Source organism: Eschrichtius robustus, chromosome 14, assembly GCF_028021215.1.
Source record: "Eschrichtius robustus isolate mEscRob2 chromosome 14, mEscRob2.pri, whole genome shotgun sequence".
NCBI classification, from domain to species: Eukaryota; Metazoa; Chordata; class Mammalia; order Artiodactyla; family Eschrichtiidae; genus Eschrichtius; species Eschrichtius robustus.
Window position 1 is genome coordinate 16,019,706 of NC_090837.1, and position 20,340 is coordinate 16,040,045.

At 45.4% G+C, this 20,340-nt stretch overlaps 1 protein-coding gene across 2 annotated transcripts in view; it reads right to left on the bottom strand.

Moving 5' to 3' along the window:
* The window catches only part of PTPN11 (protein tyrosine phosphatase non-receptor type 11), a 75,289-nt gene that overhangs the window by 16,754 nt on the left and 38,195 nt on the right, over positions 1-20,340 (bottom strand). For both annotated transcript variants that reach the window (XM_068562179.1, XM_068562178.1), the window contains exons 7-12: positions 13,134-13,230; positions 10,309-10,388; positions 10,024-10,182; positions 5,673-5,804; positions 1,417-1,571; positions 442-509 (exon numbers count right to left, since the gene is read on the bottom strand). In XM_068562179.1, coding sequence (XP_068418280.1) covers positions 442-509; positions 1,417-1,571; positions 5,673-5,804; positions 10,024-10,182; positions 10,309-10,388; positions 13,134-13,230 — 691 coding nt within the window. The remainder of the gene's footprint in view (positions 1-441; positions 510-1,416; positions 1,572-5,672; positions 5,805-10,023; positions 10,183-10,308; positions 10,389-13,133; positions 13,231-20,340) is intronic.

The window sequence follows — 20,340 nt, forward strand, 5'->3', positions numbered from 1 at the left end:
AATGCACAACTGTTAGCAGACTCAGAGATAAAGCAAATTTAGTCTTTAATGTTCTAACCGAACATGTTCCAAGGGCTACAGCACTGGCCTTCTGACCAATACCAAGGATCCTAGAAATTTACAGGGTAAAGGGTCAGCAGTGAGGGGTCCCTCACGTTCCAACAGCACCATCCCATACCATCAGCAAGGATTAGGCAGCTGCATGTTCAACAAAAGATCAGAGCAGTGGCACCCACAGCTCCTAGGCTTTGTTTTATGCCAAAAGCTCAAACAGCATCACTTCTGTTCTCTGGCAAACATACTGAAAGCTGAAGTCTCCGGCCTAGATTTTTTTGAAAATATTTTAACATTCAATTCTCTTCTACAGGCTATTTTCACTAGCACTTTCCTTCCATAAACTGAAAACAGGAACCGTAGCTTCTTGTCCTCCAGATGACCTACCTTTCTCTCTGATGATGTCAATAAGAATATCAATCACAATGAACGTCCCTGTTCGGCCAATTCCAGCACTGTGGGCAGAAGGATGAAGAGCGAGGACAACTGAGTCATTCATGAGGGTTTTATAACCAAAACCAAGCTATTAATATTAACAGAAACAATGTCTGCTCTTGGGAGTGTTTATAAGATTGTCTATTTATATTTGCAAATATATTAGCAAAGAGCACAGGGCTTTGGACTCAGTCCATCCTACACTTGGAGCCCAGCTTCTCCAGCACAATGTGCCTGAGGCAACTCCCTTAACCTCTCTGACCCTCAGTTTCTTCATCTATGAAATGGGTTGTTGTGAGGATCAAATATGAGTAACGGATGAAAAGCACTGAGCTCAGATGCTGGTACAGAGCAAGTGCTCAATAAAAGGGAGCTTTTAAAGAACTGAATAAATAACCCACACATCTACTTGCATATGAAAGAGATTTCGGAAACCAGACTTTCCCCAGTATAATCATGAAACCTAAGCTTGGGTACCAGCAGCCTGCGAACTCTGGTACAGAGGCCATGGGCCTGGCTTCTAGAAGCCTGGATGGGGAGCGGTCCGAATCTTCTGAAGCAAACAAGTATATTGTCAGGGGAAAAAGTATACCTTATTTCCGTGGAAAAAGAGAACAGAAGCACAATCAAAGAGATGAATCCTAAATTACTATATTAACAAAGAAAACCAAGCAAACATTACCAGACTAAGGGCTCCTTGAGAATAAGGACTGTGTTTACCACCCTCTGCCCCACCACCCCCAGGTACACGATGGTCCCGTAGGATCTAGAAGAAATGTACTTTGGGTCAAAGTGGTCCCTTAATGCCTCAAACAGAGATTAAATTTTTCCCTCAGTTAAAGAGCTGGGGATGGGCAGGTAAAAACAAGCCCCCTGGGCGTCAGGACACGGGACAGGCAGCGTCCTAGAGGTGGAAGGGTTGGTCACCTGCAGTGAACCACCACAGGCCCCGCGTCCATGATGCTCTCCTGCTTATGGTGGACCTCCTCCAGGAAGTCCAGCACGCCCCCGGGGTCACTGGGCACTCCGTGGTCCGGCCAGGTCCGAAAGTGGTATTGCCAGACCGTTCTCTCCGTATTCCCCTGGAGTAGAGCCAAGAAAAACCAGAAAAGAATTAAATAAATCAAGGGGTTGAGGAATCGTCTGGTCCCCATCTTTCCCAGATCCTACGTGAGCCAGGGGACCGGGCCCGCACAGAGCCTCCTCACACACTGTTTACAGGTCCCCTTCACAAGTTTCCCAGATCTCTCCTCCTTTTGGGTCTGGCTGAGCAATCCTGGAGGCAACCCTTGGCCTCTGTCATAAGAACCAAGATGTCTCGTACGGCTATTTGTTCTTCAGGAAACTACAGCCTGAACCAGTCTCTGAATCCTCAGCCAGGGGCAGACGAGGTCCCTGATCCTCTTCATCCAAGTGCAGCTCTACCTGGGAGGCAACTGAGGCCTCTGGGACTCAGGGCTCTCCTCCCACCGGATGAGAAAACGGGTATTCCCTCAAGCACTTGTTCCTCTTTGTCTTTTTGTACCTGGCCCTCCTCCCCTCCCCCAACACACACTTTTATTATAATATATTTAAACCTCTGTTTGGTGCAAAGCAGATAAGAAGACAGGCTTTGCAATCAGATGGGTGGATTTAGGCCCAAATCTCAGGATTCACACTCACTGCGGCCCCTGGGCATCTCTAAGCCTCAACTTCTTCATTTGCCGGTGGAGATAAGACTCTCTCAGTCACGACACCATCGTGAGGAATAAACAACCTCAATTAAACACACAGCCACTGCGCAGCAGACAGTTAAGAGACTCAGCACACCAGTGCTCTTCTGAGGACTGACATTAATAAAGGTCAACAAGGGTACCAAGACCACAAAAAACCAAAACGCATCGTGTTCTGGGTCTACCCAGATTGGATCACTGTAACAGCACTATTCGTCACTACATCTTCTTCCTACATATCTGGAGACAATCCAAGCTAAGTAACATTTTTAAAGGGGATTTAGAGAAAGAGTAACTAGACCAGTGTCCACCACCAGTAACCTTCAGAACATCCAGGGAATCTGAACCACAATCAAGATCCTTTCTTGAATTATGTGCATTTAATCTGCTGAGTCAGAAAAAGATTTTTCTGTATGTTACCAGTGAGCTAAAACTCAGGGGGCTACCAGGGTCACAGAAAGGACAGGGAACGAGAGAGATCCAGCACCCGGAGCACCCTTGCTCCTCCTCCTTCGTAAATGGCCACTGAGGTCTCTGCTCCCACCCCTCCTTCCCAGGCAATTAGGAGGCTTTAAATGAGATCATGTGATAGCACTTTAGAAAACATGGAACGAGCTCTACAAAAAAGCAGATAATCTGTGACCAGCAATTCCGGAGAAATGATCGGTCCCATGTCAGCACCTGCATCCGAGGGTGCAAAACACAAACCCTAACGCCAACATTTCCCGTACCTGCTCCTCCCAAATCTCCGATAACAAGAAGATGGATGGTTTATCACTAAAACTGAAGAAAAATCCACCTGCTACTGAGAAACACCTGATGATGAGAAGATGGGTAGTTTATCACTAAACCTGAAGAAAAACCTATCTGGAATCTTTGTCTGATGTCCTCTAAATCTCTGTCTCATTTCTGCTTGACGACTCCTCTCTCAGTCTCTGCAATCGATTGAACCTCCACCCTCTCCCCACAACTGCACCCCCGCTGACATCAGAAGGTTGACATCCCACCCTGGACCACAACTGCCGAGGCTTCCAGCTCACTTCAGTCCCCCGACCACCTCCTGGAACTCACCAGACCACTGAGCCCCTCCTCCACCCTCCGCCTGCCTCCTCCCGCCCTCGCTGGCGGCGTGCCCAGCTCAGATTCCACGCAATCTCCTGACAGTCACTCTCCATCACAGACGTCCACTCCCTCCACCCTCTCTCCATCCACTGCACACACAAACACACACACCCCGCCCTGCCCCAGCGAAGCCCCAAGCCTGGATGAACCAAACCACCCACTTTCCCTGTTTTGTACCCAAGGAACAGAGTGTCCTTGGAGAAAACTCACACCAGGTGACTGGTATCACTGAATGTTCATCTTCACCACCTCAATGGGCACTCAGCACTGCCCAGAAATTTACTGGATTTCTTGCCTTGCTACACAATGACTATTTCATCCTTTCCTCACTTTCCTCAAACATTTCGCCTCTTCTTATTCCCTTTGAATGTCAAAGGATGGCCTTGCCTCAGGTCTGATAGAGAATTTAGAGCAAATCCCTGTCAGCTCCCCTCCCTGTATCTGTGGCCACCTTCTCCTCTTTCCCTCCTGTGGCCAAGAAGTACTATCCCCATCGATCAAAACCAACCCATCCACGATGCTCTAGATCCCATCCGCCTCCTCGTCCAGCCTCCACCCTTGCCTCCCTGGCATCCTCGCCTTGACGTCTGAAAGGCGTCTCAAACTTTACATGTCCAGCAGGTTGCGCTTCCTCCTCCCTCCCTCCTCACATCTGCTGCAGCCCTCGCCCCTCATTCACGCCATCATCAAATCCCTTCACATTTACATCCACAATTATCTCCAGTCGGTCCCCTTCTTTCCATTGCCCCTACCATCTTTTACCCAAACGATTCAAGCCCTACCATCCTGTACATCTTCCAGCTTTTCAGACCTCTGCCACAGTGCCACCGTCCACTCAGACTCAAAACCCCACGATGTCTGATTCCTCCTCCTCCTCCAATAGCCAAACTATCCCTACACACCCTGCAGACTTCACCCCCACCCAAGGGGTCTGTCACATCCCTCGCGTCTCTATTCTAGAGTTTATTCTGGCATTTTATATCATATTCATTTCCAAAGGAAGGAAAAAGAAGCAAAACGTGGAGAGAGGCCATCAGACCTAGACCTCTGCAGAGCCCTCCTGGTTACAGGCGTCCTGGCCACTGGAGTCACCCCATCCCACTCCTCCCTCGGGGGGCTGTAGGACACCTTCCTGGCACCTGTCTCCACACATGTGTCCACTTGGCACAAGAACCGTCACGGGTCCTACACCAGCCAATGAATAAAATTTACATTTCTTTTTTTTTTTTTTTTTGGCCATGCCTGCGGCATGTGGGATCTTAGTTCCCCAACCAGGGATCGAACCCAGGCCCTCTACAATGGAAGCACAGGGTCCTAACCACTGGACCAAAAGGGAAGTCCCTAAAATTTACATTTCTTCACATGAGAGTTAAGGCTCTTCCCAAATTGGTCCCAACCTCTCTCAACCCAAGTTTACTCCCTCAATTCCCCACTTGCCTTCATTCCCTGTAAACCCCACTTCCTTGACGGTGGCACTTCAGAACCCTGGCTGACAACGACACTTCATCTGGGAGGCCCTCCCTCCACCATCTTCTCCCACAGAGACCCCGCCCTAAAGGCCCACCCTCTTCTGAGACGGTCTCCCTGATGCCCCGGCTGGAAGGAAGCCCAGCCTCAGCAGAACCCCAGCACCTTAGACGGGTGTGACAGCCGGTGTCTGCTCGACAGCACAGGACTTTGTATACGTGGCTTCTCTCGGCTACACGACTGCAATTCCCTGAGGACAAAGGCTATTTCGCTTACCTTTCTGTCCCCAAAGGACCTTGAGAAAGTAAGCCCCTCTCACCATGAAATTAAAATGAATCCAAATCTTGTTGGATTCAAGTTAGTCACCCCAGGGACAAACCTGAACTACAAGCAATTAAAAGCTGATGCCATGGAATCTGGTCACTAAATAGGCCCCAGGGCCCTTGCACTGGCTGCTCCCTCTGCTTAGAACACTCCTCTCCTGACCCCCTGGATGCTGCTCTACCTTCAGGTCTCAGCTTGCGTGGCACCCCCTCAGAGAGGCCCTCCCTCTTTACTCCATCTCGGGTACCCAGTCACTCTCTAACACACCATCCTGTGGCTTTCACAGCTGGAGCACAGTCGGAAAGCTTAGTTGGTTATTTACTCCTTAACCTTCCACCTCCCCAGGCTCTGTGGGGGCAGGGACTGTGCCGGTCTGGTTTGCGATGTATCAGTAGTACCTTGACGGTGCCTGGCACGTAGAAGGCGCCTGATAGATGGATGTTATTCAGTGAGTGAATGAAGGCCTGAAGGTATGCAGACAGGAGTAACCGCACAACCCTGGATTAGTGTACACCACGCGCAGTTACTAAAGTCTCTAAAGTACGACAATATACTTACTTGTCCAACCTTCGAAAGTTTAAGTTCTCTTAACGTATAGTCATGAGCAGCACTTTCTTTGACGTTCCGAACGCGCATGACCCCGTATTCTTTTAGCGCATACTCATCAGGCCAGTATTTGACACATTTACTCTGGAAGGGATCAGAGAAAAGACAGTTAATCTCTGTGAAGTCTGACATGAAAGCCGAAACCAAAAGAAAACCAACGTTCAAGTCTTCCTTGATGATCACTAACATGGAAAATGGCCTGTCTGGTATCTAACTGTTGGGTTGTGAAAGAAGGAAAGAAGAATTCAAAAAGAAAAGCAGGTGTGTGGAGAACCAGGGAGAAGTGGGAAGAGAAAGCCGCTGCTTGCAAAATTGTCTAATTTAAGCCACAGGTCCAAGGAGAGTCAGTGTTTGTTTATTTCTCTCTAAAGAACCAAAGAGGCAGAAAGAAGGGGACTACCCTGTGTGAAGGTGCTGTCTAGCATGCGCTCAGTCCTGAATTCCGGAGATCTGCCAGTCACTCTGCAGGGAAGGCAAGCAGGGGCTCTGGAGGTGGATGGGCTGCCCAATGAGCCAGACTGTCTGGTTCATTTCCGTGCCGGTGTAGGAGGTCTCCCCGCCTTACCTAACCCAAGTGTGAATAACTCCAGCACAGAAAGGCAGCTGATGGGGTTTTGAACCAGCTGCTTTTTCTATATCCAGATCCATCTGATACCTGCTACACACGTCACCTTCGCTTAACTGGGTGCCTGGGAACGCCAAGCCTGCAATAGCTGCTGGCTTCAGAGCAGGCAGATTGGAGAATATGGCACCAAGGGAATCATTCTGGCTGCCAAAGAGGAAGATATTTTGCTCAATGAGAGATGAGTCTGCCCATATTTGGTGATGTGTCCTGGGCAGAGAATGCCTTTGTGTCTTGTTTTTTCCTGGGAGCAGTCACCCACACCACTCACTTTCAACAACAACCAAGACACGAATATCAGCAAGAGAAATCTACCTTGTACATTAGGAAGACAGAGAAATTCACTGTTATAAAACAAGAAATCAGAGAGCAGCTGCAGACATCCCCAAAGTCAATGACTGAGGGAAAGAAAAAAAACATGGCAGGAGGAAAGGTCAACAGAAGAATTAATGGACAGTGTTTACTTTTCTGCTTGGCATGGCTTATGTGGTCTTCTATGTATTATTCTGAATTCAGCTTTCCCTCCACGATTCTGTAGATCCAAAAACCTCTTTGACAGATTTGACACAATTTTTATTATCCCCAAATAAACACTTTGACTATTAAATGTATGCAATGCTGTCACTCTCCAATCAATTCTGAGGACTGCTGGTCGCTCAAAAGAAGACAAATTAAATCACAACTCCTAACATTGTAGCTGACTCTGCATATCTGCAATCTACTGTGCCCTCCTCCCAGTTTCCCAAACTCTGATGTAAACCTTGGCAAACAAATTCTAAACTGTGAGTGCTAATACTTTAGCTCTTAAATTAAAGCCCAGGAATCAAAGGGAATTCAGAGCCTGGTTTTTCTTCTGTGCACTGGAGGGGATAACAAGCGAACAAGTTACCAGAAACGCTCGCAGGGAGAATGAAAGCCCATCATGTCCTCCTCTCCAGCAGCAGAGTACAGAGGAAGAATGAGAAAACAGACAAAGGCCGGGAGAAGGAGGTAAGGAGCGGGGGGCAGAGTGACTTGGCCCAACGTCTGTCTATTCTAGGAGTTTCTGGCAGCTCTTCTGAGAGGGACCAATCCTGATCCCTCTGAAGTGACCCGAGAACCCTCTCTTCACAGCTCCCAAGTCCTCTGAGAACAGGCGGCCTCCTACAACTGCAATCAGGCAACAGGCAGGACGGAGGGCTCAGTTTTCCTTTCCATACTTAGAGCAGGTGACACTCACCTGAAGCAGAAACTACGAAGACATTTTAACTTGTCCGTTAATTCAAGAACATCTACTGTTACTGCAGGCAGCTGCTAGCAGAAGCCTTTGTTTCACAATGACCAGACCTGGCCTCAAAGGTATTCAGAAGTGTAACAACTAGCAGTACAACAACGAAAATCTTACAAAATCACACTGCCCTTCACAACTGGTATGAAAATTACACTAGAAGGGCTAAAATCCAAAATCACCCATCTGTCTTTTTATAGGGTATGACTGCTACATTCCATGCAACTTTTACATAAAACAGTTAAAGTATATCTAAAAAAAAGAACTTTGACTAGAACACAAACAAAAACAGAGAACCTTTCCATATTAAAAAATCCACAATGGATGGGTTCACTTTGGGATAACACATACAGCTGTCACTCAGTGAGATTTGTCTGCTTCTCTATAGGTGTGGGATGTTATAATTTTTAAAAACCTGAAGTGTCATGAAGAGTGCAGGGAGATGGGTACTAGGCATATGCTGCTTGGGGGGAGTGTACACTGGGACAACCACTCTAGAGGGTAGTTGGCAGAATTTATTAAACTTTGCAACATGCAAAATCAAAAACAATAAATAAACAAGAAAAAATAAACAAAAAAATTTCAAAAACAGAAAAAAGATAGGAGAAAAAAAGAAAAATAAAATTAAAAAAATTTTTTTTTTAATTTATGACATGCATATCCCCTATGACCTAGCAATTCTTCTTGACATCTAACCTAGAGAAACACTTGCCACATACAAAAGCAAGAACAAGATTGTTCACTTCAGCACTGTTTATAAGAGCAAAAACTGAAACATTTAAATGCCTAATATATGACGGTTAAACAAATGGTGGTACATCCATACCATGGAATACCATGCGATTACTAAAAAGAATGAGATAGGCCAATATGTACTAACAGAAGAAGTTAGAACATATATTTACTGGGGGGAAAAAAAACCAAGATACACAATAAAGTTACTGTATGACAGCACTTTTTCATACAGTACTTGCCAGAAAATAGCACTATATGCTTCTATAGGTGCATGTATGTATGTAAATACATGTACATGTGCAAATGTAGGTATATAATGCCTATTATACACATGCATATGCAAATGCCAAGAAGACAGTGTCGAAGAATACACATCAAACTGATAAGAGGGTTTATGTTGGAGGAGGGAACAACTGGGTGGACGAGGGATGGTGACAAAGGTAATTTTAATTGTAAGGAGTTTGAACGTTTATCTGAATATATTGTCTGGATAGTTCAAATTAATTTTTTAAATGCTTAGAAGTCCTGAGTATAGTTCACATGACAAGTGAAATCAATGTTTATTGATTAGTCCTCTAATCCCCTGAAGGTACCAGACAGGCCTTCTTACACTCCCTTTATGACCTCTGCTTCTGGACACAATGGGGTAACAGAGACTGGATTTACTCTCCTACCTTAAACCACTAAAATGGAAAAATGAAATGACATATATAATAGGATTAGTAACAAGGACATTTAAAAAGTTATTATAAATATATTTCATATGTTCAAAAGGTACAGTAAATGATGGACATGTTAAGAAGAGAGACATAGAATATATTAAAAAGATTCAAATAAAACTTAAATGAAAAGGACAATGTCTACTGTGAAAATTACACTGGATAGGATGAACAGCAGACTCTTACACTGCAGAAGAAAAGATTAACTGAAACACGTAGAGCAGAAGAAACTTATCTAACTTATCCCAGACACAGAGGGAAAAAAGTGAACTGAAAAAAAATGAAGAAAGTCTCAGGACAACTTCAAACAGCCTAATATGTGTGTAATTGGTATCCCAGGACAGGGTGGGTTGGCAGTTCATATGTGAAGAAATAGTAAACATTGTTCAAATTTGAAGAAAACTATAAACCCACAGACCCAAGAAGCTCCATGAACCCTAAGAAGAAGAAACATAAAGAAAACTACACCAAAGTACGTCATAATCAAATTTCTCCTACTCCCTTTTTCCCAGAGGGTCAGAGTAAGCTTACTGTGTTTACTCAGCTTTTTTTTTTTTTTAATAAATTTATTTATTTATTTATATTTTATTTTTGGTTGTGTTGGGTCTTCGTTGCTACCCACGGGCTTTCTCTAGTTGCGGTGAGCGGGGACTACTCTTCATTGCAGTGCGCAGGCTTCTCATTGTGGTGGCTTCTCTTGCTGTGGAGCACGGGCTCTAGGCGCGCGGGCTTCAGTAGTTGCAGCACATGGGCTCCACAACGCAGGCTCAGTAGTTGTGGCGCACGGGCTTAGTTGCTCTGCGGCATGTGGGATCTTCTGGGACCAGGGCTCGAACCCGTGTGCCCTGCATTGGCAGGCGGATTCTTAACCACTGCGCCACCAGGGAAGTCCCTATTCAGTTCTTAACATGTTCAACCTGACATGTCCAATACTTCAAAAAAGTAGAGTATATAGCATACCTTTCCTCTCTCCACTTCTTTTGTTGTCATGACAATCACTCGGGAGTTCTCTTGAAACACCATCCGCCAAAAGTCATTCACGGTGTTTTGCAGGCAGCCTTGTGTGGCAATGTAACTCTTTTTGGGCTTTGAGTTGTTGCACTTGGTTTCAAATTCAGGCTAGAAATTTAGGAAGAAAATACTTCAAACATTTGAAAACTGCTTTCAGGCCATGAGGAAGGATTTAAAATACAAAAACTGGCTAGCAATATACAGTCAGAAAACACCACAAGAAACAAAGTTTACCATGATAATGTTTGCATTGATGTAATCTGAAACAGGCTCATTGGGATCACCATCGTGTAGGACAACCCTGGTGTGATCAACTGGAAGAAAAAGAGACCACGGTCACAAAGGTACTGAGACCTCTTCAGGACAAATCAGTTCAAATCAGTTCATCCTCAACGAGTCCAAGTTTTGTTCATTTCATGATAAAACAACATTAAAAACTAAATCCTAAACAATAATCTGAATATGATGCCTCATAATGCTTTCTTTAAGAGAATAAAGTAGCAATGTCAATTCCCTGGTTTTGATAATGTACTATGGATATATAGAATATTATCATTGGGAGAAGCTGGGTAAAGGGTACATGGGAACCCTCTACATATTTCTGTAACTTCTTGTGAGTCTAAAATTATTTCGAAACAGAAGGTATTTTTGGTTTTTTGGGTTTTTTTTAGAGGAAGAGTAAACTACACGTAAATGACATGATGTCTGAGATTTGCTTCAAAATAATTCGGGGACAGAAGTGTATCAGAATATAGATGAATCAAGATTGGGCAGGAGTTGACAACTGTTGGAGCTGGGTGATAGGTACGTGTGGGTTCTTTATACTATTCTGTCTACTTTTGAATATATTTTAAACTTTCTGTAATAAAAAGGGTTTTCTTTTTAATGAATTAAATTAAATAGAATTAAATACAGTATCTAGACAACAGGATTCTGATGATAGTATCTACTGACCAAATTTTATACAAAAGTACGTTACTGGTTTTAAAAAAATCTGAGTGTTCTACCTAAGCAACACATTTTACACTGAGAAATAGTAATAAAGTTGTATGTCTTACTAGAATAATGTTCTTTTGCTTCAGACTCCCCATCTTTAAAGAATATGATGTTAATCAGAAGAAACATCTGATTGGGATCTTTAAGGGAGGAAAGGGCAATAATATTCTATTTATCAATAGATACTTCATACCACTGTTCCCTTCATCTTTTCCTACATCCCCACATCTTACTAATGAGTACCATTTAGACCTCCTGAGCAGAAATGAAAACTTAAGACATAAAGAGGCAATGCTTCCCCAACGTCATTAGGACCATGCTGTGGCTCAAAATGATTCTCTACAAATTCCTCATTGTCTCTCCTCAGTATTAGAAATGCCTCCACTTTCTCCCATCCTCACCTGCACACATTACAAATATCTATATGGATGTGATATACATATACACTGTGTGTGCGCACCTATGTATACAGAAAGACTATGCCACACACACACGCACACATGGGATGGGTTTACAGTATCTGACAAAATAGCTCTGACCTGAGGAGACATTAGAGCAGTGCTCTCCAATCTGATCATGCTCCCCAATAAACTTCAATAATAAAGTTTTTGAACACTGAAATATATATACAATTATAGATACACACAAGCCTTATTATTATTTTTTTTTTTTAAAGAGCAGGTGATATACAAGCTGGCTTTTTTTTTTTTTTTTTTTAAACACTATTTTATTTATTTATGGCTGTGTTGGGTCCCCGTCTCTGTGCGAGGGCCTTCTCTAGCTGTGGCAAGCGGGGGCCACTCTTCATCGCGGTGCGCGGGGCCTCTCACTATCGCAGCCTCTCCAGACGCGCAGGCTCAGTAATTGTGGCTCACGGGCCCAGTTGCTCCGCGGCATGTGGGATCCTCCCAGACCAGGGCTCGAACCCGTGTCCCCTGCATTGGCAGGCAGACTCTCAACCACTGCGCCACCAGGGAAGCCCAAGCCTTATTTTTAAATTGGGTAAAAACATTATGCACGCTCTGCCATCAGGCTGCACATCAGATTTAAAATTTTCTTTCTTTCTTTTTTTTTTTTTTTTTTTTAGATAAAGGATGTAAATCAAGAGACGTTCTAAATGTTCCTTCCCTGTCCCATAGCAGACTGTCTTACCCAGCCCACTCTGGAGACCCTGCATGAGAGCCCAGGGCTAAGAGCAGTGACTTTGGGGGCTCCAGTACCAGTTCTCCCACTCACTCCCACTTGTGACCTTGCTAAAATGGTCCCTAAAATGGGGATAATAAGAACTCCTGCTTTGTGTGCATGGGATATGGATTAAGTGAGACATGGACTCAGAGCCTGGCACAGAGACAGCACTCAGGGGAGGTGAGCTATGACAACCGTGTGCTGCCATTTCTGGGATCCTCACCCAAGGCCTACATCCTTCTGGGCCTCTTTTTCACTACAGTTCAACTCAGGCTCTACCTGGTAGCATCTGGGTGTTAAAGGAGGTACTGCTCTATGAATATCACAAGGTCTGCGTCTGAGCAAAGCATAGGCATGCACCTGAATCTCCAGTAACTCGAGCTCAAGGGATGAGGGATGTCGGAAAAGATGAAGGGAACAGTTGGAAGAACCCCCAGGAGGAGCTCGTCTGTTCCCCAGATGAGGGAACAGAGCCCCAGAGAGGAGGCATGCCGTCCCCAAGACCCAAGGGCTGGGCACTGCAAAGCAAGGACACAAGCCTGGGACCCTTGAGGCTGATGGTGAGACCCTGGGAGATGGCAAGCCTTGAGATGATCTCTCCTACGCAGACAAAATTAATTAACAGAAGGAAACAACCACACACTAAGCCTCCCAGTGGCAATTTTACTCCGTAATCAACATCACAGGAACTCAGTGAACGAGGCCATCCATCCCCAAAACAGCTGATTATTTTGGAAACTACTTACAATTAAAAGAAGCTAAGGCCTTGGATCCGCTGAGAAAGCACATGGCCCCCAGAAAAGTTACTGAGACACTGGGAATCAAAACCTCCAAGAGTGACTATTATGGAGAAATATATTACAGGGCAGGATACTTACAGGGCAGGATGTTTTTATATCTATTTTTGTTTTTATTCTCTTGCCTCTGACCCTCTTTTCGGCTGTAGAGAAGTTTGCACTCCTGTTGTTGTAGTGTCTAGAGAGAAACAAAAGTAAATATTATTATGCACCAAAAGCTTCAAAAAAAAAAGCTTGACCCAGCACTTCCACTTTAGGGAATTTATCCTAGGAAATGTTCAAGAGTCGTGGGCAATAGCTACAAGAAAGCTCACCTTAATGCGATATCAAGAGTGGCAGAAACACTGGACACAACATAAATGTCCAACCAGAAAGGGCTGCCTAAATAAACACTTTCGGTCATTCATACAGAAGATGTTCTACAGACATTTAAAAGATATCCTAGAGAATATTTAATGCCTTGGAATGATGATCAGAGTAAGTATTAACTGAAAAGCAGGTCAAACTTCCAAAACAGTGTCTTACATAAGCCCATATGTCTGCATGCACCTGTGTATATAAGAAATGGCAGAAGGATATACACCAAAAAAGTAACGGGGATTATTTTTTTCAGAGCAGTGGGATTATGCTTTTTCTTTTTCTTTTCTTTCTTTTTTTTTTAAACTGTTTTTTGCCTAAATTTGCATAATAAATAAATATTTATAAGAAGAGAAACCTTTTAAAATAACAATTATTAAGAACGAAAGCCAGTGAGCATTGGTATACAGCATCCAAATAATACATGTGATCCATGTTCTTGAGGATGTTATGATCTGCCTTTTACCACTGATTAATTCAGAGCAAGCTGAAAGTCAGTTCTCGAATTTGGATCCTGGGGGACAGTAGAAGTAGTTCTGGTACCACTAGATCATGGGCATGCAAGCTTTGTTAGCAAGGCTTTAGAGTCCTCCTATGCCTCAAACCCGTGTCAGTGCCCTGGGCAGCCAGCCTGCGTCTGCACAGACACCCGCTCCCCTATGCTCTGAGGGGAGGGGGCCCCTATCCTCTCCGCAGCCAGAGGCGGAGGAGGAGAACTCTCGGGCTCCCAAAGCGAGGGGTCAGGAAGGACACCTCTGCAGGGAAAGGAGGTGGGGAACGCGATCAGGGCAAGAGCCTAAGCCAGGCAGCCACAGCGGAGCTGGCCCCAGGGGAAGAGAGGACGTGGGGACGTGGTGAGAAGCACCAGCTGCAGAAGCAGACAGGAAGGTGGACAAGCCAGGCTGAAGCATTTTCAAGGAGTAGGTTTCATTTTCAAAATTACCAGAAGTGCCTCTTCAGGGGACCCTTGGTTTCAAACAAGCCTAATTTGAATGGGAAATTACAAATGGGGCAAATCAAGAAAGTGAAAGGAAGACTAAAAAGGGGGGGGGAAAAGTGTTATATATATTTTTAATATATTTATATATGCTAAAATGATTTTCCCTTAGAGATTTCTCTACAAGGAGAGGCAGAGTCAGTATTTCATAACACAGCAGCCCTGTTATACTTCCATTTCATTTATCTGAATTTCACAGACAGGTATGAAAGTCAGGAGTTTAAATTGTTAGTTTTGACTCTCAGTTTCAAAATGCAATATTTGGCCTTGACACACAGCTCATAACCAAAGTGTTTAGCCAGTGGAAACCTGGACAGAAATAAAATACAATGTATGCAGAACTCTGACAATCAAACAGTCACTCAAAATTCTTAAATGAGTTCACTTTAAGTAATTACAGCCATTTGCCTCCTTGGAGCTGGCATTTCCTCTGAACTGTGAGCCAGCCTTACGGTGCAATATTGCTGTGTTAGGAAGAAGTTTGATCTTGATTATTAGACATTAAGGTGAGGTTCAAACACTATGAACTGAATCAATCACTTAAACATCAACCAAGTGAAGAGAAACAACATCAACAAAAGCTACAACGGGGTGGGGGGAGGGCGGGACACATGCTAGGAAATAACTAGGTGCTTGATTCAAAACAAACTTGACAGCAAAGCATTCAAGTGTTCACTTATGAAACAAACTTCAAATGATGCTTCACTTGTGGAGGGCACACTGCCAGAGCATTCTCTAGAAAAGGCAAATTTCACCCAGTCCCACCCTGTTTAATCACCTTCAATTTCTCCTTCTGCCTTCAAGATCAAATGCACGCTTTTCAGAACAACTCAGGAAACCTTCTGTGAGCTAATGGAGGCCTGCCTCTAACCTCAGCTGCTGCTTCACCAAGTTACTATCCTGTCCGTGCCTCAGTGTTCTCAAGTGTAAAGTGGGGCTAATCCTAATTACCTACCCCATAGGGTTGGTGTTAAGAGTTAAGGCGCACTGTCTACACTCTAGCCACACCAAATATACACAAGGGTCTTGAACTCACCATATTTCTTCAGGCCTTCATGTTCTTATTCATGCCATCCCCTCTGCCTAGAATTCCCTTTCTCTGCCTTGAGTACCTATGAATGGTTACATTTTACTTACTCATTAGGACCCACCGCAAATACCTCCTCCTCTGGGAAGCTCTCCTGACCCGCTCAGCACGACCTCCCTGTGGCTCACGATACCAGTGCGAGGGCTGCAGCACCTCCCTCCGTGAGTACACTCATCACACTGAATCCCAGCTACGTCTTTACAATCTGTCTCTTCTATTAGAGAGCATGGACCACCCTTGTTTGCCTGCAAACAGCACAGCATCGAGCACAAAGTAGGCACTCAAAATGTATCCGCTGAATGAACAAATAAATACAGAAGGGGGTGGAGGGAGACATACAAACCATAGACCATCGTGGCGATGGCCTCGGCACTACAGGGCCCACACAGCATCCTATGCTGACACTGTCGGCCTGGCCTTCAACGTAAAGGAAAACCACGTAGGCAAAATATTAAAACAGCATTTCCCGATCTTCAGTCATTTGAAAAGCATCTTCAAGATGCTGTGCCATCTCAGCACATCACCTGTTATATCAGTTGTTTTCTTAAATTAACAGTCTCTTTTTTCCCCTTCAGAAAATGTATTTCAAAAAGAAACTGCATGTTACTAGCACACATGAAAACCAGTATCACTCACCATTTATGCAAGGTAACCAGAAAAAGGAATATAATAAAAACAAAATGTTGTCAAATTCTACCTGGATACTGTAGCATGCCTGAGACTCTGTAAAGAAAAAGGGACACTGGCAGGTGTTAGAGGTAGGTGTTAGAGGCATACTAAAACTGTACTCAGACCTTCTCCTAAGCCACGTCAAAAGGAATGGGTAAGGGTTAAAAAGAGAAAAACCTTCCTCATTCGCTAATTCGATCTTACTGTAATGGGGTGCCACCGAAAATCATCTCACACACCAAGAACACTTTTCTAGAATAATCCAGAGTTCCAGGCCAGGGAAATCCTCACCAATACCCATAGCATGTTGGCTGGACCATCTACTCAGCTCAGCCTCTGGCTTCCCTCATCCTGCATTAAGTTACCAATTGCTTCTTCCATGCGGATTTGAGGTTTGAACAGCACACAAGTTGAAACAGTTTGGGCCCTGGAGTGTTCCAGAAAGGACAGGCCCAGAGGCACCGTGTCCCGGGCGCAGTAGGGTGCTAACTGCCGGCGGCTGGCAGCTGTCACGTATTAGTAATGACTAACAGTGTGCCTCTCCCTCTCCAGCCCCGCTCCTTCCTCAGTGCCCATTAGCCCATTCTCATCTGCGCCTGGGGCCCAAGTCGCCTGAACACATTTCATTTCCCACAGTGGAAGGCTGCCATCCTTCTCGAGTGAGACTGAAAATAAAAAGAACTCAGAAGTTGTCACTTTCCATGTTCTGCCTGCAGAGGCTCCCCGACTGCACCCGAGATAATCAGCTACCGCCTGCTAAGGGGCGCTTCCTCCCCAGCAGCAGGCTGATGGCCGGAAGAGAAAGGAGAATAGCCAACAAGCCCTGCCCCCAGGAGGTTACAATCCCTTCAAGGTTGATCTTCCACAGCCTCCCTCTCAGCTGCCCCCAGGGCACCAAAAGCTGTGAATGACCTGCAGCTGAATGTCACTGTCTCCATCCCCATTCTCCACTGGGCCTGGCAGGATGCCAGCGATAAGGCGTGGGACAGGCAACTAGAAAGCTGGGGCACAGGCTGCAAGATACCCCATTTTCCCAAGTAAAACAACCAAAGGGTTTGCAACCAAGGATGAACCCTCAAAAAGGACCTGATTACATGAATCAACGGTGATCAACAAATGGATTACATCAAACTTTTAAGCCTTTATAAAAGGCATGAAGAGAAAGGCAAACCCCAATCCACACTGTACATTAGGCGTGCCCAGCAGCATGACCAAGTGTGGATGGAACAGGTGTTCACAATGCAGAACGGTCCCTCACATCTATGGCTGTTGAACATCTGTGCTCCCCACACCTGGACCTCTGCCAGCCTCCAGCCTAAATGCCAGTAGCGGCATCCCCAGTCACCGTGATGACCGAAAGAGACCCTCACAGGCTTCCAAAGTCCTCTGATTAAAGACCACTGGAACTGGCTCTTGACCAGAATGTCACGAATGCAAGTGGAGAAACAGGATCAAAGAAAGACAGACAAACAACAAATGAATGGGTAGAGCCAGGCAGGCCCATGTGCCAGGACAGTGGCCTGAGAACCATTTGCCTGCACTGCTCTGAGCAATGGGGACAAATTGCTAAAGGAAAAAAAAATAACGCCACTAACCATTAAGGCCAGACCAAACTGTACAGTATTTTTAAAAACAAAGCTACAGGGACTTCCCTGGCGGTCCAGTGGTTAAGACTCCGCGCTTCCACAGCAGGCAGCACGGGTTTGATCCCTGGCCGGGGAGCTAAGATCCCACATGCTGCGCGGGGTGGCCACAAACAACAACAAAACAGAAAAACAAAGCTACAAGGGGAGGAGACAAGATTAACAAAACACTGATAAGTGTTACAGCTGAGTGTTGGGAAAAAGAAGGTTCATTGTCCTATTTTCTTGACTTCGGCGTGTGTGCAATCTTCAATAATAAAAGGTTTTTATAAATTACAAAAAATAAAAATGTAAAAGCTCCTATTAACTCTCCCCCTACCTGACTCATGGCTGGTCACCTGAAGGAGAGAAAGAGGGCTGAGGATGGCTGTCAGGCAGATGGCCTCTCTGGTGTGGGGGCCACAAATAATAAGACAGCAGTAACCACGTAGGCAGGTGCCAGACCGGGCCTTCTTCCCGGTCTGCATGAACTCCTGTCTCCCTTTGGCATCTGCCCTCCGCACAGAGGAACACTGGAATTCTCGCTCCGTCCTCTTTACTGCAAACTCTGTGGTGTCACCAGGCGCCACCGGCGGGTGAAAGACCCCACTTCCAGATGCCACGCTGCACGGCCTGTCACCACTTCCCCGCGGTGGAGTTGGAGAGGCTCATCCCCAGTGAGTCCGTGGCATCATCCAGGAGTGAAAGGGCAGCTGGAGATTCTCATCACCAGAGAAGGTCCCAACTGATGGACAAGCACTTACAAAGCACCGTGAGGGACAAAACCAATCCAAGATTTGGTTCCTTTCCAGGTGCTTGTTTGAAGTTAAGTCACCTCCTTCCTCCAACAAGGTGAAGTAGAAAAACAAATCTAGAAGACATGGTCCCCAGAGGAGAACAGGTTCTGACATAGGCAACAGCAGCAAACAGTACAAGACAAATCTATCATTAATAATCTATGATTAAGTGTGTAATTAATTATGTGGTGTGGAATTTAGGGAGTGAGATCCATGAAAACTAAGTGAAGCAGGTTTCTGGGAGGAGGTGAGGCTTGAGGCAAGTGAGGGGCTAAGATGGGTGCAAGGAAGAAAGGAAAACATCCCAGCAAGTTAGGGACATAAGCAAAGGTGGCTAAGAGGCCAGAGTTAGTGGCCTCAGAGTTAGGGTGAAGGAAACTGGTCAAAGAGTCTGGAAGCTGTGTTCTGTCAGTGGTGGGAAATGAGGTGAGGTGGGGAGATGGGGGGCCTTGAGAACTGGGCAGGAGATCTTCAACGGCTGAGAAGCACAGCATGGTAGACTTAGAGTCAGAAGTTCTGGAAGTTCCAAGCGCAGCCAACTACTTGCTAGCCACATCCTTGGGGACAACTTTCTCCCTTCTTCTGGGCTTCAGTGTCTTCATCTTCAAAATGAAAATGCTATGCCTCTGGTGGGAAATCGGGAGCCACTGAAGGTTCTTGAGCAGAAGAGTGACAGGAGAAATGCGGAGAGTAGATTAGCACGAAGGGTGAATGGAAGGGCAGAGGCTGAGAGTAAAAGAGCAGCTGGTGTCTTGTGAGGCGATGAGAGCCTGCACCCCTGGCAGCAGGCGAGACTCCTGTCTCTGCTGCTGCCCACCTGGGCAGTCCTGGGCAGGTGCCTTGATCTCTCAGAGCACCGGGGACACAAGATCTACCTACCCCATAAGATCTGGGGATGCAGTGAGATGATTTCCCTAGCCCAAAATGCAGCATCAAGCAGACAATAAATGCTAGTTTCTTTCCTTCCTCTAAGACCACAAAGACAACTAGGAAAGAAAAATCAACCGGACCTGGTGAATGGCAAGGTATGGGAGAAAGAACAGAAAGATGTGTTAAGGGATGCTCTGAGAATTCCAGCCTACAGGGTCAGAGAAAACACAGGACAACCACCAGAGATGAGAAGTAAAAGGGGATACGTGGTCTGAAGGGGAAAATAACAAAATAACAGGTCTGGTTGTTCAAACTCAAATGCTTGAGTTTGAAGAGATATGACAGCCAAGAAGAAGCATGGAAGGCACAATTCAAAAGGTAGAACCAGAGCCTGGAAGCAACACAAACTTAGTGGTAATCAGACTAGGGTGAAAATGGATGTGCTCCTCAGGGAAGAAGAGCAAGTTTAAAGCAAGACAAGCACAGGGCCCAGACCACGTCTTGGAGAACCACCAGAGTTAACTGGTTGGGAGAAGAAAAAGCAACGAACAGCAAGAAGAGCACAAGGGAGGGGAGGAAGGAATAAACCAGGCACATGCTGCTGCAGGTCAGAGAAACAAGAAAATGGTGGCAATGAGGAGCTGGACAGCTGTCTCAAGAGCAGCTCACGGAAGAAAGGGGCCAGAGAAAAGACTATTTTTTAATCTTAATAAGAAAGCCACTGGTGTCTTCTCAAAGTGTTACTTCAGTATACTGGGGGCTGTCACATTCCAAGGTTAAAGAAGAAAGGGGCTAAGAAGAAATGGAGGCTGCAGCACAGGCCCGCAGTGCAGAAAGCAGCAACGTTGTTCAAAGGCAAAGGGGAAGGTACAGCAGAGATGTGAAAGCA